The sequence below is a fragment of the Pelobates fuscus genome, chromosome 5 (assembly GCF_036172605.1).
Source record: "Pelobates fuscus isolate aPelFus1 chromosome 5, aPelFus1.pri, whole genome shotgun sequence".
Lineage (NCBI taxonomy): Eukaryota > Metazoa > Chordata > Amphibia > Anura > Pelobatidae > Pelobates > Pelobates fuscus.
Genome location: NC_086321.1, coordinates 260037248 through 260053979, shown reverse-complemented (window position 1 = coordinate 260053979; position 16732 = coordinate 260037248). Strand labels below are relative to the sequence as shown.

The following is a 16732-nucleotide window of genomic DNA, read 5'->3' as shown; positions in this document are numbered from 1 at the left end:
AGGAGATGGGGCAGTACCGCCATCTTATCCCAAGATCGTAATGACCGTAAAATATCCTCGGATCGAGGTGATGGAGGGCCGCACCCTCTTGTGATCCAAACTAGGGTCCCTAGAGATTCGGGGTGACCAACTGCAGGGTACACCAATTCTAATATCAGCATAAGAGTGAGGGCAACCTACGGAAACAAAGATGGAAAAAAACTACCAACTGACAGTCCGGATCCCGTGCATGCGCGCGGGGTCCAAGATGACCGTTGGTAGCCTGAGGAAAGCTGGAGACGTTCTCCGCAATCCACGAGCGCCTGGGAGGTCGGAGGAGGTCAAGTCAGGCCTCTCGACGACCCGAGCGAAAAAGAAAAGGAAGTCACGAAAACAAAAAAACTAAAATAAACGTAGATAAGGGTAAATACGAAAATTCTATCTCAGATAGAAGGCAAATATCAGGCCGGAAGGCAAAACAAGTAAGCCCCACTGAACAGGGCCCGGAGCCAACCTTAGGCAGGAATAACTACCGATACCTATATGGATACCCGGAGACAGATATAGAGTTAGTTGGTAGAGACAAGGAAACACCGCGGTCCCCTGTAGTCATCTGAGTACTGGTCCTTGTCTGTGCGAAGTTCTCCTTGGAGACGTGCCGTCGCCGGTCTGGTGTAAACCATGGACGTGTGCCTGGGGTCATCATAAGAAACCTTGCCCTTCAGACATGAGGTTTAGGGCCTTCACCCTTCCCACCACACTCAGATGGACGTATACTGGTGTCCTCTTGGACAGTATGGCAATGGTGTGTGCCTGGACACTTGCCTATCTCCATGACACTGGTGGGTACTGAGTTTTCCTCAGTGATATTCCCAGAAGGGCATAGGCCCAGCAGGCCAAACGAATGGACACAGAACAGTTGGCCAAGCAAATAGGCACAGACATAGCAGGCCGTTCATTGGGCACAGGCATAGCAGGCCGTTCAATTGGGCATAGACATAGCAGGCCGTTCAATTGGGCACAGACATAGCAGGCCGTTCAATTGGGCACAGACATAGCAGGCCGTTAAATTGGGCACAGCCATAGCAGGCCGTTAATGGGGCACAGACATAGCAGGCCGTTAATGGGGCACAGACATAGCAGGCCGTTAATGGGGCACAGACATAGCAGGCCAATCAATGGGGCACAGACATAGCAGGCCAATCAATGGGGCACAGACATAGCAGGCCAATCAATGGGGCACAGACATAGCAGGCCAATCAATGGGGCACAGACATAGCAGGCCAATCAATGGGGCACAGACATAGCAGGCCAATCAATGGGGCACAGACATAGCAGGCCAATCAATGGGGCACAGACATAGCAGGCCAATCCTGGTTGTGTATTATTATATAGTATTATTTATATGTTATTTATATATAGCGCAATCCAATTCCGCAGCGCTTTACAATGGGTATTGAATGAGTAATGGGGACCACTGAGTTGGGTAGAGTTCCCAACAAATCGTAGATCCTCAGAGCATCCTGTGACATAGGGCCCCCAGACTCCAACCCTTTTAGACAGCATAATACTGTGTTAATAACATATAACTGGGACTAGTAGTCCCTAAATGCCTAGCAGGCAATAGTGGTATCACAATTGTAATAGGTATAAACTGTAAATGTTCCAGTGAAAACTGCGTCCATTAAAAACGTGACGTAGTGAGCAATACGTAACTGAGAATAGGGTATGCAGACCAGTCAGATTTCTTCATCCATAGTATGCATCATCAGCATGCTGCCAGAAGGTTATATTACCCATGGTATAATATCAGGAATAGGGCAAAAATAATAGTCAACTCAATGCACCGTCTTATTGAGCTTGGAAGGGACCACCTTCCAATTCTACAAGTCACAGAATCTGATGGGATTGAATCAGTGTCAGTATAGACTGGTCTCCCATACCAGTTTGAACCATAGCCAGGTCTGCTTAGCTTTGTAGATTAGCCATGTACAGAGCATAGCATGCTAGAGAAGTCTCCTCTCTGACTCCTGAGAAGGATTAGGCACATATCTACTGTGTATAAGCATATGCACCAAAGAACTCTGGATAATAGTGCAATAAGCAGTTATCACCTATTTGTTTTAAAACAAAAAAACAACTGGTAGCAGAAAACTAATTCTGCTTATCCCTGAGCTCCCTGGCAGACTGGCTCTGTATGCATCATGTTACAGAGCCAGAATGCCAGCGAGGAGAACACTGCGGTCTGACCACCGCTTCTGGAGGAGGGCTGTGAGTAGGTGCACCCTCCTCTCGCCGGTCGGCTGCACGTGGCTCCATGAAGAAGCCGGCCGCGGCGTGTGTGTACTCGCATCTGACCGCGAGAGACCCCGGGCGCCGGCATGCTCTCACTGGAGCTCGGGGAGATGGAGGAGGCAGCCAAATGGCTAGTCTCCTGCCTCCCCGGGCAGAGCGCCCGTAGCCCGCGAGGGGCTGATAGGAGGGCGCTAGGGAGGGGGCGGGCGGGAAGGGAAGAGGGGCAAAACCAAAAGGATCCCCAGGAAACCCCCCTAAAACCACATGTAGGAAACATCCCCAACAACAGGGGGAGCAATGAGGAAAAAACGGGCAGAAGCCCAAAGCCACTATAAAACAAACTAAAATATATAAATATAAAAATTAAATACAGAATATACATATATAAACAAGAAACATAAATTATAAAAATATATAATAAATAACTAAATACAGAAATAAACATTAAATATATAAAAGGAAAATAATATAATATATAACTAAATACATACACAATATGGTAACTGAATAATATAAATATAAATCATAAATAAGTCAAAAATAAATCCCAAAGCCACCCACTAGAAGCAGGAGGCAGTGGTACTCTGACCTGTACTGATGCGGAGCAGCAAAGAAAGAGGAAATGATGCATGGGGAGGGGAGTTTTATAGTACCTAACTTTTTTCTGATTGGTTGTTTTTCTGTGCTGCTGTGGAGTTCTAGTAAAGAGAGACTTAAGCAAATACGAAGCCTCCTGTCATGTTATAAAATTCAAATAGATGCCGACATAATGTATAACTACATATAAGCAACATGCACTTATAGATTAATTCACTGTAACACTATTATTAATAGTCTATTCGTTATGTCAGGATACCTTCTCCCCAATAGGATTATTTAGAGCATCCCTGGGACCTAATTTATTTTCACTAAACATAGGATAACGGCAACTTAAATATTTAATAACGAATAAGGACGAAATTCCAGTCCGGTCTATTTATTGACTTATTTAAAATCTGCCTGACATAAGAAACCATTATAAGAGCAATTAAAAAGGACATATTTGTAGCCCGGTTTATTCATCTAATTATCTAAATGGTTTTTAATTTCTGCACAGGTTCATTTATTCAATAACACTATTATTAACTGTTTATTCGTTGTGTCAGGATACTTTTCCCTTAATAGGATCATTCAGAATACCCTTGGGACCTGAATTCGTTACACTAAACTTAGGATAACGGTACCTTAACACTAAATAATAAGCAAGGACGAAATTATAGTCGGATTTATTAAATTATTTTAAATCTGCCTTTCCCAATAGTTTGCATAAATTATTACAAGGGAAATGTAAATGATTGGATTTGCAGTCCGGCTCATTTATGTAATTATTTAAACTGCTTCTAACTACTGGTGTACGGTCTACTCATTTAATTAAATGTTTCCAAATATTACATAGGGTAAATGGTATTAATTATAAAACTGCAGGAATAAGTTCAATGTTTCTATCCCGTTCCGCTCTCTCCTTTTCCCTTTCTCTTTTAAACTGCAATCACTCTGCTAAATTAATTGCTCGGATGGAGATGCAATAACATTTACCAGAATATAAATAACATTAACCAATTAAAGGATACAAGGTTACAGTTTTGTACTTCATTGTTAACCTTATAAATCTAACAGTTGCAATTTAAATCGGACTCACATACAAGAAATATTGTCTGCACTAAAAATGAAAATGAATTGTCCATTTAAAACTGGAACAAATAAGACACACTAATGTTAGGAATTAAGGTGTACAGAATTTATTGACTATGATAAGACAATTGATACTGCTCCTCTGTTTTATTTTTTCTCTTTTATATGCTGATACTGTCTCCTACAAATTAAGTAAATGCGGACATTTAACAAAAAACCTGGCATTAAAAAAAAGAAAAAAATGACGAGCCCGAAGTCAGATGAACAGCAATGGATGGACATACACACAGCTTGCCACAAGGAGCTACCAGCATAGCCACAAAGAGGACAATGAACTTAACTACTTCAGCACCGTGGAAGTTACCTGATACCAAAAAGAGACTTGGACCGCACACGTCGTACCTGTGGGTGGTACTGACGTGTGACGATTATTGTGCATGATGTGTTTGCCCGCCGTTTTTAGTTATTTAAACTTGTATAGGGAACCTTAGGACACTCATCGATTATACCCGGTTTGAAGAAGCCACGCTTGCTGTGGCGAAACGCGTCCCGGATTGTTTTTAGAGCTCATTGCAGCTATTTTGTTTATCTGTTATATATCATACTTTTGTAATAAATCGATTTGTTTTTACGGATCCTGGTTCCCAGCATCATTCATCAGGGAGTGCAGTCCCTAATCTGCACAACGCTGTAAAAGTGAGTCAGTCAGGGGAGGGCTGGCAGCCTTAGGCCTGGGGGGCAAAACCAGTCAAGTGGCCCATTGCGCCACCAAATCAGTTCACCATCCATGCCCACCTTTTCCTGGTTTTATAACGGATATTGATGTTATGCTAATCAGTAGCTCTTTGCCATACCCGCTCCTTCACGGCTCTGACTTTCAATGTTGTCAGAGCACAGGCTGAGAATCTCTGAGCCTGTGCTCTGACTCACTAACTGAGCGCCGGAACCACGAGGGAGAGGATATGATCTGACTGCACCTACTGCTGGTGCGCACCAGTGGACCACCAGCAAATTGTTTAATTTAAATATGCTGGTGTACCCAACTTGTGAGCTGTGTTGTGACCTCTGTTGTCATGGCACCCTGCGTGACCGCACAGCTTGCCCACCCCAACGGCTGGCCCTGCTGACACACACTGACGTTACTACTTAGACATCCCTCAATATTAATACAGACATCAGAGTAAACACCAATAAACTGTGGAAACAGAGCTGATCCCCCCCAAATTTATAAAGGTTTGCTTAGAGGATTTATTGTAAGATTAAATCATGCCTCCTCCCCTTCCCCCCCCATGCGCTGCTCTGTAGGCTGGGAGAAAGTGAAGAGTAATCACAGTCTCCCAGCACAATGCCGCCTGTGGCTGCATGGGAAACAGCTGTTTAATGTAATACTTGCAGGACGGCCAGCTGCCGCAGAGCCTCTTTGTTTCCGTCTCTGCAAAGGGCTCCAGGCACTGCTTGTTGTGAGTGTGAGCCACTGTAAATTAGGGGCAGAGGGCAGAGGGCATTTGCACTGCGGTCAAGACGGGTCTGGGCAGGAGGAGAGTGCAGTGCAATCAGTGCACTCCCCTCCTGTGGGTCATCAGTAGACTGGTGCACCTGCCCAGGATCAGAGCCGGTGCAAGGATTTCTGCCGCCCTAGACAAAATATAAATTTGCCGCCCCCCCATGTGACATCACAATGCCCCACCCATATGATCTGCCATATGAACTAACGCCAGTGCTGCACACAGTGTGTGTTTACATTAAAAAGCCTGCAGGGACCAGCTATAGACACCAGAACCACTTCATTAAGCGATAGTGTCCCTTTAATGTGAGGTAAATTATAGATTAGTGTCACTAATAATATACTAGATTGCCTACTTACAATTAGATGAGGATGATGATGGGCTGCAGTTTGGCTCCACTGGTCTGGTGTAGAACAGGATCTCTGGAGGCTGTTTGCAACTGTGGTCACAAAATTCAATGTTCTGGGAGAATTGGAAGCAGCTCCATTTTTTGGGGGCCTCTTACACAGCTCAAGGTCTGGGCCCCAGGTCCTGACGGTGGGTATGCCCATAAGGCCCACTCATAAGTCCACTTATATGTTCCACCCACCCATGAGTTCGCTCACAGGGAGTGGAGTGTGTAGGGGATGTGTTATGTGTTATTGTAGAGGATCTAATATGTGTGCTTATGGTATGTAGTGTATAGGGATACCAGTGTGTGCAGGTGATGCAGTGTGTTTGTGTGTAGTGGAAGCAGTGTGTATTTGTGTATAAGGGATGTATTATGTGTTTCTGGTTGTGTGTAAGGGATGCATTGTGTGAATCTGTGTTTGTATGCATAAGGGATGCAAGGTGTGTGTCTGTATGTGTGTGCATTGAGTGTAAGAGATGCATTGTGTTTCTGTGTGTATGTAAGAAAAACAGTGTGTGTGTTTGCATGTGTGTGTAAGGGTTTGCATTGTATGTTTCTGTGTATGTGTGCAAATGATGCATTGTGTGTGTGTAAGGGTTGCATTGTGTGTGTGTGTGTGTGTAATGGATGCATTGTGTGTTTCTCTGTGTAAGGGAAGCATGTTGTGTTTCTGTGTATGTATGGGGATGCAGTGTGTGTGTGTGTGTGTTGTGAAAGAGCTCCCTGTCTTGCCCCCTGTCCTATAGAGCTGTCCCTTCTAGCTCTCCCCTGCCCCTTAGTGGTCTCTCCTCTCCCCCACCCTCCCCTAGCGGTCTCTTCTCACACTCACCCACCCTCCCTGTGCTCTTCTCATCCCCCCCCTCCACCCTCCCTGTGTTCTACTCACTCCTTCCTCTGTGTGTTCTCCTCACCCCCCCTGTGTTCTTCTTACCCCCCCTCCTCCCTGTGTTCTTCTTACCCCCCTCCTCCCTGTGTTCTTCTTACTCCCCCTCCTCCCTGTGTTCTTCTTACTCCCCCTCCTCCCTGTGTTCTTCTTACTCCCCCTCCTCCCTGTGTTCTTCTTACTCCCCCTCCTCCCTGTGTTCTTCTTACTCCCCCCCTCCCTGTGTTCTACTTACTCCCCCCCTCCCTGTGTTCTACTTACTCCCCCCCTTGTTCTTCTTACCCCCTTCTTACTCCCCCCTCTTCTTACTGTTTCCTGTAACCGGCCGGACTGAAAGGAAGTGCACACTGAGCGTGCACCTTCCCATCACTCCGGCCGGCACCGCGGACCGGAGAGCAGCTCGGCCACGCTACAGGGGAGGGGAGGTGAGGCAGTGCGGCAGCCGCCTGAGCACTCTTTTTCTTACTCCCCCCTCCTTCTTCTTATCCCCCTTTTTTCTTACCTCCCCTCCTTCTTACTCCCCCCCTATTCTTCTTACCCCTTCTTCGTCTTACTCTCCACTCTTCTTTGTCAGGATCGGGACAGGGATCCAACACGCAGAGTACAAAGAGTGGAAAGGTACGTATACCGGGCCTTAGAATGGCCGGACTAACGTACCGAGAGTAATAAAGAATAGTCAGAGACAAGCCGAGGTCGAGGGAACGAGAAGACAGATAAGCGAGAGACAAGCCGGGTCAAGGGAAAACAGAGAAGCAGGGAAGTACAACGAGCCGAGTCAAAACCAATAGAGCAAACTAGAATACCAGAGCACTGAGTGACTAGACAAGCTAGAACCACGACAGGGCAATGAGCTGAAGTGAGAAGTAAGCTTAAATACCCTGGCTCTGGATGGTAATCACGCCTCTGACAAGTACCGATTGGATATCGGACACTTGAGTGACAGGTCGCTCGTGATAGCGTCATGACGTCACGTATTGAGCGTCCTGCTAGAAAAGGACGTGGATTCCTCGCGGCCGGTGTTTAAGTGACTGGATGAACCGCGAGGAACGGAGGAAACAGCTCGCCTGGACGGATAAACCACCAAGTCTCTACCTCCCTTAGAGGTAGAGGCCTCAGGTACCCTGACATTCTTCTTCTTACTTCCCCCTCTTTTTCTTCCCCCCCTTTTTCTTATCTCCCCTCCTTCTTACACCCTCCCCTCTTATTATCCCCCCTGCCCTCTTCTTACTCCCTCCCTCCCTCTTCTTCTTACTCTCCCCTCTTACTCCCCCCTTCTTCTTACTTTCCCCCTCACCTCTTCTTACTCCCCCCTCCCCTCTTACTCCCCCCTCCCCTCTTACTCCCCCCTCCCCTCTTACTCCCCCCTCCCCTCTTACTCCCCCCTCCCCTCTTACTCCCCCCTCCCCTCTTACTCTCCCCTCCCCTCTTACTCTCCCCTCCCCTCTTACTCTCCCCTCCCCTCTTACTCCCCCCTCCCCTCTTACTCCCCCCTCCCCTCTTACTCCCCCCTCCCCTCTTACTCCCCTCTCCCCCTCTTCTTACTCTCCCCCTCCCTTCTTCTTACTCCCCCCTCCCCTCTTCTTACTCTCCCCCCCTCCTTCTTACTCTCCCCCTCCCTTCTTCTTACTCCCCCCCTCCCCTCTTCAATTCTTACTCCCCCCCTCCCCTCTTCAATTCTTACTCCCCCCCTCCCCTCTTCAATTCTTACTCCCCCCCTCCCCTCTTCAATTCTTACTCCCCCCCTCCCCTCTTCAATTCTTACTCCCCCCCTCCCCTCTTCAATTCTTACTCCCCCCCTCCCCTCTTCAATTCTTACTCCCCCCCTCCCCTCTTCAATTCTTACTCCCCCCTCCCCTCTTCAATTCTTATTCCGCCCCTCCCCTCTTCAATTCTTATTCCGCCCCTCCCCTCTTCAATTCTTACTCCCCCCCTCCCCTCTTCAATTCTTACTCCCCCCCTCCCCTCTTCAATTCTTACTCCCCCCCTCCCCTCTTCAATTCTTACTCCCCTCTTCAATTCTTACTCCCCCCCTCCCCTCTTCAGTTCTTACTCCCCCCCTCCCCTCTTCAGTTCTTACTCCCCCCCCCTCCCCTCTTCAGTTCTTACTCCCCCCCCCTCCCCTCTTCAGTTCTTACTCCCCCCCCCCTCCCCTCTTCAGTTCTTACTCCCCCCCCCCTCCCCTCTTCAGTTCTTACTCCCCCCCTCCCCTCTTCAGTTCTTACTCCCCCCCTCCCCTCTTCAGTTCTTACTCCCCCCCTCCCCTCTTCAGTTCTTACTCCCCCCCTTTCTCTTCAGTTCTTACTCCCCCCCTCCCCTCTTCAGTTCTTACTTCCCCCACTCCCCTCTTCAGTTCTTACTTCCCCCACTCCCCTCTTCAGTTCTTACTTCCCCCACTCCCCTCTTCAGTTCTTACTCCCACCCTCCCCTCTTCAGTTCTTACTCCCCCCCTCCCCTCTTCAGTTCTTACTCCCCCCTCCCCTCTTCTTCTTACCCCCTCCCCTGTAGCGTGGCCGAGCTGCTCTCCGGTCTGCGGTGCCGGCCGGAGTGATGGGAAGGTGCACGCTCAGTGTGCACTTCCTGTCAGTCCGGCCGGTTACAGGAAACAGAAACTCCGCGCGGAACAGGAGTTTCTGTTTCCTGTAACCGGCCGGACTGAAAGGAAGTGCACACTGAGCGTGCACCTTCCCATCACTCCGGCCGGCACCGCGGACCGGAGAGCAGCTCGGCCACACTACAGGGGAGGGGAGGTGAGGCAGTGCGGCAGCCGCCTGAGCGCTCTTTACAGAGCGCTCAGGCGGCTGCAGCATTTAAAGGGCCGGCCCGCCGTGGCTGGTCGTAAAAGGATTTAGGGCGGCCTGGGGGGCAATTGCCTCCCTGCCCCCCGGCCCAGCCCGCCCCTGGAGTCAGTATATCCTGACTCCTGACTTGTGAGTATTTACTTGGGACAAGTACATAATTTTCTTTGAAACATTTTAAACAATACTGCGCAATTGGGTGTACTTTTAATATTTTCCAGACCTCCTGTTTCACAACACGAATAGGGGTGGGTCGCCTGTACAGACCCAGAAGCCATTCATACCAGAGCTGGGTTCATAGCTCTTTGTTTGGGAGTGTGCCAATTACACCACTATTAACCACAAATATGTTATACAATTTTACACTATGTATGGTTATCTTTCTTAGGTTTTGAACCGATTTGATAGTGGATTATTGCTCCAAAATTCTAAAAGGTGAATAACAATTTTTTTTGTCACACAAGCGCTACATTCTGGTTTTACTGTTGTTTCACATGCTGATAAAGAGGAATTATTTGAATGTTTAGCAGCTGATAAATTAACAAATCGGATACTGTTTTAAAAACTACTGTATAATAAGCGCTGGTTCCATTATTACTCAATGATGGAGCTACCATCAACCACCTACTATACATTGACAACATCAAGCTGAATGCCAAGATTTAGTATGGCATTGACTCACTGATCCACCTAGCTAGGATATACAGCAAGGACATTGGCATGCCGTTTGAACTAGATAAATGTGGGTGGATGATAGAAAAAGGAGATAAGATGATCATGACAGAAGGTTAAATAGGAGATGTAGAGAACAGCTACAAGTACCACAAAAACCACAGTGACCACAAGGAAGAGGCAAGGAGAATAGCAATATCCAAGTACCTCAAGAGAGTCAGACAGGTCCCAGCTCAATGGCAAGTACAAGATCCAAACCATCAAAACATATGCCATACCAGTCCCCAGACTTTCAAATCCAGACAGAAAAGCCCTGCCTGACATTGTGGTGGTAGACAGGGAACAGAAGACTGCAGTGGTGGTGGATGTTGCAATACCCAGTGACGATAACATTAGGAAGAAGGAACATGAGAAGATGGACAAATAGATAGATAGATGTTTTCGAGACAGCATAATAAACAAAGAGACCCTTTAGTCACCAGAACAACTACAGCTTAATGTAGTGGTTCTGGTGTCTAGAGCCTGTCCCTGCAGGGTTTTCAGGAGGAAAAAAAAAGGCAGTGCTCCCTATTAACACCTCTAGTGGCGACTCCTCAGATGGCCATTAGAGGTGCTTCCTGGGTTAGTGCTGCACACTGTCAATGCATCTCAATGAGGAGATGCTGATTTGCCAGGGCAGAGTTTGGCTCCACCCCTCTCCTACGCACTGCCTTCTTGACTGAGATTGTCAGAAATGACCATTTCAGTCAATCCAATGCTCCAATGGATTATGTGGATTGTGATGGTTATTGTGCTTGGGTTGATGAGGAAATAATGGGAAAGTAGTGAGGGGATAGATGGTTATGTAGCTGGAGAGCAAATCTTGGAATGGGGTAATGTAATTAGGATCATTAAGCAGAACATAATGATGTTATTATGGTGCTGGAATGTGACTGATTGGATTTATGGGGCAGTGGGAGATGAGGAGAGTATGAGGCTAGGAGATAGAGGGTTTATGGTGCCTTGTATTTTAGTTTTGCCAAAAAAAAAAAGAAAAAAGGAAGCTGCAGTAGGCGTTTTGTCATCAGCAAATAAAAATCTGTGATTTTCAGGGTAGCTACCAGACTTCCATTGTGTGGGAAACTAAGAAAATGTTCTTTGACATTTCTGAATGGGTTATATGCCCAATATGCCTTATATTATATCCCATTGTACAGCGCTACGGAATCTGATGGCGCTATATAAATAATAAAATAATAATAATAATAATAATATTAGCTGGAATATTACTTGCAGTAATATTATAGTTATTTTACGAAACAATGTTTACAAAAACCGTTGAACATATATGAATTAGCCTACAAGGTATAGACCGTTATTAAAATGCTATATGACTATGCACTGACTATTTTGAATGGCACATGTAATTTAATCTATGGAAGGTCCATAAAGGAGTGCATAATACCTTTTCACAGAAAGAACTTGCCCATACACCATCAGATGTATGAAGCCAACCTATATGTCTTATATGCTTGAGGGGGAGACACAAAGGAGAAAAAAAAGTGTTGGAGTGGAATTTGAGCATTAAAGGGATTCTCCAGTGCCAGGAAAACAAACATTTTTCCTGGCACTGCAGGTCCCCTCTCCCTCCCACCCCCATCCCAAGTTGCTTAAGGGGTTAAAACCCCTTCAGTGACTTAACTGTATCCAGCGCCAATGTAACTCAGTGCTGGTTCAGGGTCCGCCCACGCTCCTCCCCCGCCGACGTCATCATGCGGGGGATACTTATTGAGCATGCGCGGCCGCCGGCGGGGGAGACCTAATGCATTAGACCTCCCCATAGGAAAGCATTGAAAAATGCTTACCTATGGGGATTTCAGCGACGCTGGAGGTCCTCACATAGTGTGAGGACGTCCAGCGACGCTATAGCACACTTTTCGTGTGCTGTAAACATGGAATTGCCTGTCTAGTAGATAGCCACTAGAAGAGGAGTTAACCCTGCAAGGTAAATATTACAGTTTATGAAAACTGCAATAATTACACTTGCAGGGTTAAGGGTAGTGGGAGTTGGCACCCAGACAACTCCAATGGGCAGAAGTGGTCTGGGTGCCTGGAGTGTCCCTTTAAACAAACTGGGAATTGAAAATAAATTTGATACTAAAATATCTCAGAGTAAGTAAATTGTATTTGGTATATGACACAGTTGGAAGAGAGAAATCAAAGTATGTAAATGATGTGTAGAGAAGGAGCAGAAGGAAGGTGTTTAACACTTTACTTGGTATGCCTTCTTGAAAACACAAGTGTGTAATGCTTTAATGTTTCATTAGGAACAGGTTACCTCATGTATGGGTCCACACTCAAAAATACAGATTCCAGCAACACCTCTGAAAGGGTAAATAAAAAGAATATTATGTAATATTCTACTTCATACAATGACCTGCAAAGTAGATTGTATTAGAGAAACACAGCGATTTATTTAATTTGGAATGTGTGGTCTATTAGTACAAAACATAAATACAAAAAGAAAATAGAGAAGATAAATGGAGGTTCATTGACTTAATGACACTGCAGGATATTTCTGGTGATACTTCCCTAGTCTTAAAATGTTTTAATAAAGTTGAAACTCCTGCAACCAATTTTGGCATTACTCAGGTGCAAGGAAATGTTCATGACACAAAAAGGTCCCTGTGCATAGCCATCTTGATACCGGAGAAACTGACGGAAGCCAAGCACAGAGAGATGGACACAGGTTTCTTCAGGAAGGAAGAGATTCTTTATTGGATCACCGATCGGGACTCAGAGGGACTAGCGTCACCAAAATACAGCAAAGTCTGAGTACTGAATACATAGAGTACATTCCTTATATAGCACTGTAGCTCCTCCCACAATTAACTACACCCACACATACCCTTAACCTATTTAATAAATAGAGTCTAAACTCATCCATCCGGTCTAACCACGTGGCTCATCTGATACAAAGGAGAGGGACGCGTAATTCCAGTTCTTACATTCCTGCACCTGGTCAGTACAGTGATAACAGTATCTTAGCTACGTGTAATTAACTAACTGATACTACAAACACATATACATACATATGCCTTGTGGCAATCTTAGCCTGCTAAACTTGTATTTTACTGGAATTACATCACAATCTCACCCTCTGCCAGTCTGTTTATGGACTAACTGAAGATGAACTTATATTCACCATATGTGGATAATATTTTGTAATGTTCACCTCGATAACATTGTTTGCAAATAAATGCAAAGGATGTACTAGACAAAATACATCCCAGCCAACTTTTTTCAATGGACGCTTTAATTAAAGGGTTGTGAGTAGAGATGTGGCTAGCGGCTGGGCTGTTCAGAGAAACTACAGATGACTTGCTAATAATTTATACAGCTAAAATATTCTTAAAAGTGTTTTGTTGTCAAACTTTTCAAGGCCAGTTATGGAGGATTATGTCCTTGTTAAATGGAACCGAATCACAAAATACAGTATTTTCAATACTAAGTATATCTATAAATTTTCAATAAGCCTTAAATGGTAATAATGTAATCAATAACAGGCTTATCGGGAGCCAATAAACATGAACGGCTGGAATGTAATCAAGGTTTATAAAAAAAAATGCGAGGATACAGTGCTTTGCTTTTGAAGTGGTCAGTAGCTTCCCAGTCTAAATAGAAATATCAATTTTTTTACGAGAAGGGGGACATGTACCATTCATTAGATTTAAAATATATCCTAGAATCTTCATGCCATTATTATATAACTTAATTGTACTTTGTTAATGTACAACTGGATGGAGGGAGAGAGGGAGAGGAAACATGGGGTCTCCAACACAATAATGCAGGGTTTTCATTCCCATGATCCATTGTGCCTGAGAGATAATTGCGTGAGAAAAACCTATAATTTAATTATCTCTCAGGTTCAGAAAATATACAGTACCCTAAAAGGGCCCCACCATAACTAGGAACCACACAAAAGTTATATCCCCGGATAGCCATGATCTGAGTGTATAACATATCCAAATATCACTCAGATCGGTTCAGTGAAACAGGAATGCCATTGGGGTAAAGTTTGGACCGCCCGGACACCAGGCAGTAGCCTAAAACAGTTCCAGGGAAATAGGTTCCCCCGGCCGGTCTCTGTTCGCGGGTTCCTGTGCTAACACCATGCAAGTGATTGTCTTAATTTTGGGGTACAAATGCTCCCCCTGTTCAGTAGTCCATATCTCCCGAACATCGTTCGCATAGTTGGTCGGGAAGTAGAACGGGCAGTGGTTTAATCTTTACCACGGTTTGTGCGAGTGTCTAGCCGAAAAGAGTTCCAGGCACTCAACGACCAAGTGCCGTTGCCCACGTTCAGGAGACAAAATGGCCGCTATTCTTTTGTCGACCATGTGCATTCGGTTACACGAAATGGCGGCCACCCAGGGGAAGCATTCATTAATTACTTCCCTTGAGGTTTCGCACTTAAGTTGCTGGTGTGAACGTTCTAATTGGGTACAGGGGTGGTCCTTGTTCGGGAGACAAATGGAGGAGGTTTGCATACAAATAACTCCCGAACGGAAAAGGGCAAAACATGCTAAATAGGGCATAAAAAACTAAATTGGCGGTAGGTTCTGACACATTTAACATTCACTCTTCTCCATTAAAACAAAAAAATAATTTCTGTCCTTACAATTGAAACAAAATGTTAAAAAACAAACATATCAATTATTGTTTACCTCCATCTTTAAGGGGTGGCAGCTCTTTCTCAATCAATTTGAAGTCCTCAAGTTTAGGAGCACCTTCAAAGTGTTTCACCATAGTCCATGACTTTGATTTAACCATCTTCTATCACTGACGAAAACAAACAAAAAACAGAGGAGCTAAAAGAAATGAAGGATCGAAAACAAAATTAAGTAGACATCAAAAGTATATAAATAACTAACCTTACAAATGGTTATTCGGTGACATATATAAAATTATTTTTTATTTATTGTTCCATTAGTTGCAATATAAAATTAATATTCTTTACTGATATTTTGGTTATTAATCTAAATACTTCAAATGATCAACACTGACAATATTATAGAAAGTCCCCAAATAACATTATAATAGATGTAAGTCAAAGCATGTATGAATCTTATATGGAGTAGGGATAGAGTTAAAGGATCACTATATGGTCTGGAACACAAACATGTATTCCTAACCTTATAGTGTTAAAACCACGATCTAGCCCCCCTGGGCCCCTCATGCCTCCATAAATATAGCAACATTTTACTGTATTCAAGCCAGAAGCTGTAGATCTGCATGCGGTTTGCCTCAACAAAACAAAAACAAGCAGTTTGCTGTCATCAAAAGAGGTGGTAGCATGACCCAATTATAGAGCAAGATACAACAAATACAGGGTGCGCTAAGAAGAACAATGAGAGATAATAAACAAAAATAATATAAAGAGTCTCTTAAAGTACAGCGAAGACCTGGAGTGTATATTCTTCAGTTCTTGCTTTGAATCCTCAGTGGTAAATATGAAATACAAAAGCAAAAAAAAAAAAAAAAAAAAGAGACCAATAGTGCAAAACTGTTTTAGGAAAGCTGGATCATGAACAACATAGAAGTAGAGAAGTGCAAACTCACAATTTAAAGAGCTATGCCCAGCTCTAGGTAAAACAGCATACAGTGGTATTTAATACTCCCCACATGTAGGATATAACTGGACACTTGGAGGTGTATCCTCAAGCCTTCTTACAGCATTCCAGATAAGCGTCAGCATATAAAATACATAAAAGGGGGAAAAACCCAATGGTGCAATAACGTAGGTTAACTGCAACTATAGACAACTCTGAGGTCCTAAGAGTGCCAACTTACAATTGGGAGAGCTATAACCAGCTCTGAGTAAAACAGCATACAGTGGTATTTAAACTCCCCACATGTAGGATATCCTTCTAGCGATGCTTGCAGTGGCGGTCTTATGAAATAAAATCACAAGAGAGGGCCCATAGTGTTTACCGTATAAAAAACAGCAGTAAAAGGTAAAATGAAACGTACTTACAGTGTTCAGACCAGCCACACTGCTCTATGAACCAGGCGTAGGTGGAATAATCCCCACCAGGGATTTCTTTTGTAGTACTGGATCTTTAAAATGATTTAAAAAAATCAACCAGGATAAAACAGCAACAAATAAAAGTAAGTGTGCAAAATACTTTTATTGGATTCTTATAAAAACAAAACGTGTTTCGCCAAAACAGGCTTTATCAAGTGTAAACAACTGATCCTGGCTATTCACCTTTATAGACAAGTAAAATGACTTAAAATTTGAAGATTTGCAATATGTGCAAAATTGCAAGTGAATATTGTGAAAAATAACTTCCAAAACGAAAAACTTACAGAAGATAATATCCTTTGGTACTCCAAATAGAGTTAGAACATATGGTACATATTAAAAAAGCACAAAAGGAGAAACATAGTATAATACTGTATAAGAAATAAGTATTAAAACCCAAAAATGTTTAAAGGACCACTCTAGGCACCCAGACGACTTCAGCTTAATGAAGTGGTCTGGGTGCCAGGTACCTCT

At 44.3% G+C, this 16732-nt stretch overlaps 1 protein-coding gene across 2 annotated transcripts in view; it reads right to left on the bottom strand.

Annotated features, from left to right (window-relative positions):
* LOC134611398 (prostaglandin reductase 1-like) overlaps positions 1-16732 on the bottom strand; it is a 75948-nt gene that overhangs the window by 46330 nt on the left and 12886 nt on the right. Inside the window, exons 2-3 of one of the 2 annotated variants that reach the window (XM_063455262.1) lie at positions 14898-15012; positions 12509-12554 (exon numbers count right to left, since the gene is read on the bottom strand). In XM_063455262.1, coding sequence (XP_063311332.1) covers positions 12509-12554; positions 14898-15003 — 152 coding nt within the window. In that variant the 5' untranslated portion in view covers positions 15004-15012. Of the gene's footprint in view, positions 1-12508; positions 12555-14897; positions 15042-16732 lie in introns of both variants that reach the window. The other variant, XM_063455260.1, reaches the window with a different exon arrangement.